Source organism: Peromyscus californicus, unplaced genomic scaffold, assembly GCF_007827085.1.
Source record: "Peromyscus californicus insignis strain IS unplaced genomic scaffold, ASM782708v3 Scaffold_3__1_contigs__length_106647218, whole genome shotgun sequence".
In the NCBI taxonomy this organism is placed as follows: Eukaryota; Metazoa; Chordata; class Mammalia; order Rodentia; family Cricetidae; genus Peromyscus; species Peromyscus californicus.
In genome coordinates, this window is record NW_026294551.1 from 22,501,520 (window position 1) to 22,508,870 (window position 7,351).

Genomic DNA, 7,351 nt, shown 5'->3' on the forward strand with positions numbered 1-7,351 from the left:
ATTTTGATTTATCTTTTATTTTGTTTTGAAGTTATTTTGTTTTTTTAACTATGTGTTTATGTGTGTAGGTGCATGTGAGTGCCGGTGTCCATGGAGGTGAGAAGGTTTGATTCCCTGGAACTGGGGTTACAGGCCACCTGATATGGATGCTGAGAACCGAACCAGGATCCTCTGAAAGAGCAGTAAGCACTTTTAACCTCTGACCATCTCTCCAGCCCCACCCAGGTAGAGTCCTATTCAGTGCTACTCTCTGGTCTCTGCCACTCAGAGGCAGGAGGGAGAGTTGAGTGCACGTCTGCTTCCTGCCTCAACCCCTCTCCGGTCAAACACAGGACATGACTCAGTGATACACTGGAAGCTAGTTTATTTTTTTATGTTTTGCAAGGACTGAGCTGGGTGTGGCTGGAGATGGCTGGGCTCTGGACAATTGTTGCTAGTTACGAGGGTCCCCTTCCTCGGCACTGCGGCGGCCAAAGTCCATCCATCCATATGCCTCTTCTTCTTCGTCCATCCGTGGCCTCTGCTTCTTGGACAGGTCTGAGGAGATGACAGGAAGTGAGAATGGAGAGGGAGAGGCCTAGTCTCCAGGAAACTGTGAGGCCAGGATGGGGGAACCATGGCCAAATCTGACTGGGTCAGCAGCTACTACCTGTTATGAAGTATTGAGGACCCTGTGGCCCCAGCTGCCTTCGATGGTGAGAGGCTGGGCCCAGCTGGTCCAGCTGGTGTGGTTCCAGGCCCCCGTTGGTCCCTGGTCCAGAGGATGCATCCTGTAGCTGGGAGTGGGGCTTCCAAGAAGCTTCAGAGAAGGCAGCCAGAGTCAGCGCTAAGATCAGCATGCACACGCACAGTCGAAGCATCTTGTCTGAAAGGGGGAGAGAGGTGGGCTTCAAGATGGGGCCATCCCTTACTTGGCGGTGGTGGCGCACGCCTTTAATCCCAGCTCTCAGGAGGCAGAGGCAGTTGGGTCTCTGTGAGTTTGAGGCCAGCCTGTTCTACATGGTGAGTTCCAGGACAGCCAGGGCTATACAGAGAAACCCTGTCTTGAGAAAATAAAAAATAAAAAATAAAATAAAAAAATTGGGGCTATCTTGTTTAGACCCAGAGGAAAAGGGCTAGACCAGACAGGCTCTAAGCCGTCTGGCTACAGATGAGCAATACTGCGCAGAACGGCAGGTCAATCCTGAGGTTTTCTTCTCCTATGCCTGCCGGCAACCCAGGCCCCCAGATCTTGTCTTTATCCACTCAGTGACAGCCAGTGCTTGGGGAAAATAAAAACCTAGAATGGGGCTTGGGGAGGTAGCTCAGTGGGTAAGGGCCTTTGCTCTGTGAGCATAAGGACCTGAGTTCAGGCCCCCAGGACCACGTATAAAGCTGGATGTTCCGGTAATCCCAGCATTGAAGAAGAGGGCAGAGAAAGGATTTCTGGGTATTGCTGGCTGCCAACCCAGGCAGGGGATTCACTGAGTGTGATGGTGCACACCTTTAATCCCAGCACCTAGGAGGCAGAGCAGGTGGATCTCTGTGAGTTCAAGGCCAGCTTGTTCTACAGAATGAGTTCCAGGAAAAGCCAGGGCTACAAAGAGAAACCCTGTGTAGAAGAGAGAGAGAGAGAGAGAGAGAGAGAGAGAGAGAGAGAGAGAGAGAGAGAGAGAGAGAGAGAGAAAGAAAGAAAGAAAGAAAGAAAGAAAGAAAGAAAGAAAGAAAAGACAGAGAGACCCTGTCTCAGTGGAATAGGTGTAGAGCAATAGACCTCCTCTGATCTCCACATGGGCATTGGCATTGCTACTCAAATGTATGCACACACACACACACACACACACACACACACACACACACACACACACATACACAATTTCAAAAACAAAAGAAAAAACCCACAATGACCATAGAACAGTGTTTCCCAGACTGCTCTGCCAGATGAGGCTGAGTCCAATGGCTCCTGGATGATTTAGTCTTAGAACTGAAAGTGAAATTTTAAATAGAGACAACAAAGGTGCACGAATACTCAAGGGAGTTACAGACCACACACTGCCACTTGGAGACCACCAGCCTGTCCATTGGGGGATGGGCCACACTGTTGCTAGGCAACCTTGGAGGAGAGGCTCTGCTGTGTTTAGCTGATGAACAGCCTGCAACTGTACTTATGCAGCTGAGAAAAAAATTTAAACCCAACATTGGCAACTAAGCAGGAGGGTGGACGAGTTTGGAGAAACCACAGCATGAACCTAAAGTAGGGTGCCCAAACAAGCATCAAGTTCCAAACTTCAACTGTCCTTTTGACCTAACTTGAGATATATATATATATATATTTCCTCTGTAGGAAAAATGTATATTAAAAGCTATTAGCATTGGGCGGTGGTGGCACATGCCTTTAATCCCAGAACTTGGGAGGCAGAGGCAGACAGATCTTTGAGTTCGAGGCCAGCCTGGTTCATAGAACATGCTCCAGGACAGCCAGGATTGTTACACAGAGAAACCCTGTCTCAAAAACCAACCAACCAACCAAACAAACAAAAAAACCAAAACAACAACAACAAAAAAGATAATAGCTTCTCATGACAAAGTTCTCAGATTAGGTTTTCTGTGGGAGAAAAATATTTGTGGTAAAAAAAGAAACGTTGAAAGATCAGAGCTGGACGTTCTGGCACCTGTTTTTATCTCAGTCCTTGGGAGGCTGAAGCAGAAGGATTGCCTCAAGTCTAAGGCTCCGTGAGTGCTGGGCATGTCTGGGCTAGAGTGATACATCGCCAAAAGGAAAGAAAGAATGAGTGAAAAGAAAAGAAAAAAAAATCAGTGCTGTCGAGAGCCATTCTGTCCCATACGAGCCACACAGGTTGACAGATATGGTAGTCACTAGCGCCTTACGGCTCTTTAAATATAAATGAATTGTTATAAAAATGTTCTGTCTTCAAACCAGTCAGATGATAAGCACCCACGTGGCCAGAGGCTGCTATACAGCACAATGCGGATGCAAAGCCTTCCCATTTGCACGGAATGTTGTTTTAGGTAGCACTGGCCTAGGAAAGGGCTTGAGATGTGTTCCAGTCTTAGCCCTGCCTATTAAATTCTATGACTTTGGGCTAGCGATACCTAGCCCCTAGGCCTCAATTTTCTCATCTTAGCAATGGGGTGGAGGGGGGTGCGGGGAAAGCCCTCACTCCCTCATTTCTCCAGCTGGCAGGAGTTCCAGGATGAGGGCTGCGTCCTGAGTGAAGCAGAATGGCAGGTGGGAATCGAGGACATCAAAGTGGCCTTGGGGATGAGACTCAGTTCCACCCTAGGCGAAGGAAACAGCCCCACCTCTGGAGACCCCAAGGTGAGAGCCCAGGTTGGAGCCGTGGCCTGGAGCCTCTGTGGGAAGAGGGCCTGTCAGCTCTCATCCCTGCCGTCCGCCCCTTCCCAGTTTCTCACCTGCAGAGCTGGTGGATGGATGGCTGTAGTGGCGTCTGGGTCAGCTCTGCTCAGCATGCTGCTCCAGGCCTGCCTTATAAAGCCCTCATGGTCCCTCCAGGTGAGGCCAGACACCCCCCCCCCACCCCCCCCACCCCCCACCCCCCCGCCACAGCAAGAGAAATGGGCGTGGGGTGTAGGTACAACCTGCCACCCCGCCCCACCCTGTCACGGAGCTGTCAATCAGTTTTTCATTCAGGATGTGGGGGAAAAGGAAGGGCTGAAACAGGGAGGGGACAGACAGGAGACAGACTCTCTGGGTCCCAGAACTGCTCATTCTACTGTATCCCTTGGGTCACAGGCTTCCTAGTCTTCTATTGGACTTCATCCCATGGGGAGGGCAGGGGAGGAGAGGGTAGAAGAAGAGAATGAACCAAATGACCTAAGATTCGGAGGTCCCCATATGTTGATGGTGATGGACAGGTAGTTTGTGAATAGAGAGTGACTTATTGATCCCTGTCCCCTCCACTGCGCTTTTGAAAACAGGATGTGTTGTAGTTATCAGGAGCAATGGGGCATGGACTGATGGGTTTGCTCTTTCTGCTGAGAGCGTCATGTTGGTTGCCTTGGAACCCCTTTATGCTTCCTTTACTGTGGAGAACCCTCAGCATCTCCTGTCTCCCTGTGCTTTCTATGTTGGGCTGGGTCTGCCCACCCCTCCTGTACCCTCTCCCTGGGTCTGCTGCCTAATCAGGCCCCTTGTCAGCTCCCTACCCAGAGCCAGTTCCTTGAGGGTCTTGCATTTCAAGACTCCTCCATTTTGCTTTCAGGGGTAGATGGTGATTTGTATAAAGAATTAATAACTTTGCAACATAAAAACACATCTTAAAATAGTGAACAAAGGCATTTTTCAGAGATGCGCCAGAAAAGAAAATGATACATTTCTTGGTTTATTTGATAAATTCCTGCCTGAATGTGGTTTTCAAGGTTATAACACGCTCTAGGCTGTTTTTGATTTTTTTTTTTTATAGCTGAGATTAGACAATTGCTTTTGTTCATGCGTCATCGGGCCCCCCTTCTTGTCTCTGGGAGCTTTGATGTCCCTTGGGTCTTGTATAAGGGCAGTGGTACCCACGCTCACAGGCAGCCTTGCTGAGAATTAACAGGTGATGAAGGATGCAGGCTGCACTGTGTCCATGGCAACCAGCACCCGAATGTTCTAGTGAATAACCACTCTAATCCAGAGCAGGGCGCGGTGACTCAGCAGATGGAATAAGTAAAAAATAATAAATGACAAAACCCAGCGCAGGCATTGACAGTAATTAATTGAATCACAAAACATCTCAGAGATGGAAGGAATTAGAGGGGGTTGGGAAAAAGGACAGGGTGAGAGCAGCTCTTCCTGCGTCCTAGGGGATGGAGATACTGGTGTTGCTATGGTAACTGGAAATTACAAGCCTTCCAAAGAGCCAGGTTGATTTCTGCCTGTGGATCAGGTTGTGCCCCTGGCTGTTCTTCCCCCAGCTAGAGGGATGGCAATTATTATAAACAGCAGCTCGTCTCCTCTTCAGCAGTGGTGACTGTCACTGTGGGCACGGCAAAGTGTGCATAATAAGGGTCCTCTTCAAAGATGAGAGGCATAGCCCTCTCCCGCAGGAGTTCGTCCGACATGTCCTGCTCACAAAGGCTGGTGGTTTGAAAAAAAGATTTCCAGCTCCCCCCTCACCTCCCATTTTCTAGGTGTTGAGATGTTTTCTCCTCCCAACAGTGAGGGAAATGACTTGAGGGCGGGTCTTGGGATGGTGAGGGCATAAAGCACTTTGCACATCACCCATGGAAATGTAATACATTTTTTCACTTTTCCCCCTTTGTCTACTCTGAACTCCAGTTAGCCTTCTCTGTGAAATGGGATTCGTTCACACCTGCCTCACAGGGCAGGGGTGGAGGGGAACAGGACCGTGAGAAGGCCCATGCACACACTTAGCACGCTTGAGAGTGCCCTCCTACAGGTCCTAGTGGGGGGTAAGTCCCATCAAAGCATCAATTTGTGACTCCAAGGTTGTCTGTCCTTCAAGAGCAAGCCCCATTTAACTGCCACTGGAGGAGGCAGCCGGAATGAAGTCTCTGGAGGCTGAGCCTCCCAAAGGCCATTACGTACCACTGTGCAGGAGGCCAAGGGTGGAAACCCACACTGACCTGCTGGGTGACCTCAGAGTCCACTTTGTGGGCCTGTGAATTTGCAAACCAGACCCTGAGACTTAGGCCCTCTCTGTGACCCCTGTCCCTGTCATCACAATATGACAATGGCTGTGCCAGGCAGGTAAGCCCTCTGCAGGAATGAATGTAGTTACTCTCCGCCATGATCCTTGGACCTAAGTGTCATTGTGACTATTCTCCAATGAAGAAACTGAGGCCCATGTAGAGGAGCACTCTCCAGCCTGAATCCATGCACATAAAGAGGGGCTGGGCTGGAGCTCCTCCTAGGAGGGATGTGGGAGGCAGAATGATGGTTTCCCTGAATATGTCCATAGGCCAATCCTTAGAACCCATTGCAAAAGATGTCACTGAGCCGGGCGGTGGTGGCGCACGCCTTTAATCCCAGCACTCAGGAGGCAGAGCCAGGCGGATCTCTGTGAGTTCGAGGCCAGCCTGGGCTACCAAGTGAGTCCCAGGAAAGGCGCAAAGCTACACAGAGAAACCCTGTCTCGAAAAACCAAAAAAAAAAAAAAAAAAAAAAAAAAAAGATGTCACTGAAACCAAAAACTCAGTCTAGATCACCTATCTGACTGGACCTGGTTTAGCCACACAGTCCTACAAAGCAGAGAGCTCAGAAGTCCTAAGAAAGATCCCATGAGCAGCTGCTGATGTGGCCAGAAGATTCTACAAGGACAAATGACTGAATTTGGAGATTATGGAGAGTGAAAATATCTCCAAGAAGAAGCCAGATGTGATGGTGCATGCCTTTAATCCCAGCACCATGAGACAGAGGCAGGAGGATCTCTGAGTCTAGGCTACCCTGGTCTACAGCTAGGATTACACAGAGGGTAAAAAATGTTGCAAACAAAGGCTAAATTATCTTGGGTTCTTTTCTGTTTTGTTTTTTTTTTTTTTTTTGGTTTTTCGAGACAGGGTTTCTCTGTGTAGCTTTGCGCCTTTCCTGGAACTCACTTGGTAGCCCAGGCTGGCCTCGAACTCACAGAGATCCGCCTGTCTCTGCCTCCCGAGTGCTGGGATTAAAGGCGTGCCTGACTTGGGTTATTTTTTTATGTGAGCCGATCAAACCTGTGTCCCCTGCAAGAGCGGGTAAGAGCTCTTAAACACTGAGTCTTTTTTCCAGACCACGGTACTTTTTTTTTTTTTTTTAAAGATTTATCTATTTATTATGTACACAGAAGAGGGCGCCAGATCTCATTACAGATGGTTGTGAGCCACCATGTGGGTGCTGAGAATTGAGCTCGGGACCTTGGAAGAGCAGTTGGTGCTCTTAACCTCTGAGCCATCTCTCCAGCCCCCCCCCCTTTTTTTTCTTTTTGAGACAGGGTTTCTCTCTGTAGCCTTGGCTGTCCTGGAACTTGGTCTGTAGACCAGGTTGGCCTCGAACTCTTGTAGATCTGTCTGCCTCTGCTTCCCAAGTGCTGGGACTAAAGGCAAGCACCACAACACCCAGCTTTAAATGACGTATTTATTTATTTATTTATTTATTTATTTATTTTTGGGGGTGGGTGTATGTGGCTATGGCTTGTGAATGGAGGTCAGAGGACAACTTGTGAGAGTCTGTTCCCTCCTTCCACCATGTGAGTCATGGGGCTTAAACTCAGGTAGTCAGGCTTGGCAGCAAACACCTTAACCTTCTTGCTGGCCAACGGGAAATGTTCTTGACTTTTCAAATATTTTAAATCTGGCTGGAAACGTAGATCAGTAGTAGAGTGCTTATGCAGCATGCATAGACCCCAGGTTT

The 7,351-nt window shown here is 48.9% G+C and overlaps 1 protein-coding gene across 1 annotated transcript; it reads right to left on the reverse strand.

Moving 5' to 3' along the window:
* Positions 1-347: 347 nt before the first annotated feature.
* On the reverse strand, positions 348-3,522 carry Gast (gastrin). Its single transcript, XM_052758895.1, has 3 exons — positions 3,415-3,522; positions 650-865; positions 348-537 (listed from the first exon to the last, which is right to left on the reverse strand). Exons 2-3 carry the CDS (start codon positions 858-860, stop codon positions 434-436), a joined length of 315 nt encoding a protein of 104 aa, XP_052614855.1. The 5' UTR covers positions 861-865; positions 3,415-3,522; the 3' UTR covers positions 348-433.
* Positions 3,523-7,351: the final 3,829 nt, after the last annotated feature.

Excerpts from the sequence above, each read along its gene's own strand:
- Gast (XM_052758895.1), bottom strand. The coding sequence starts at position 860 with ATGCTTCGACTGTGCGTGTGCATGCTGATCTTAGCGCTGACTCTGGCT. Across the intron at positions 538-649 it reads TCCTCAATACTTCATAACAG|ACCTGTCCAAGAAGCAGAGG; the intron begins GTAGTAGCTGCT and ends TCATCTCCTCAG.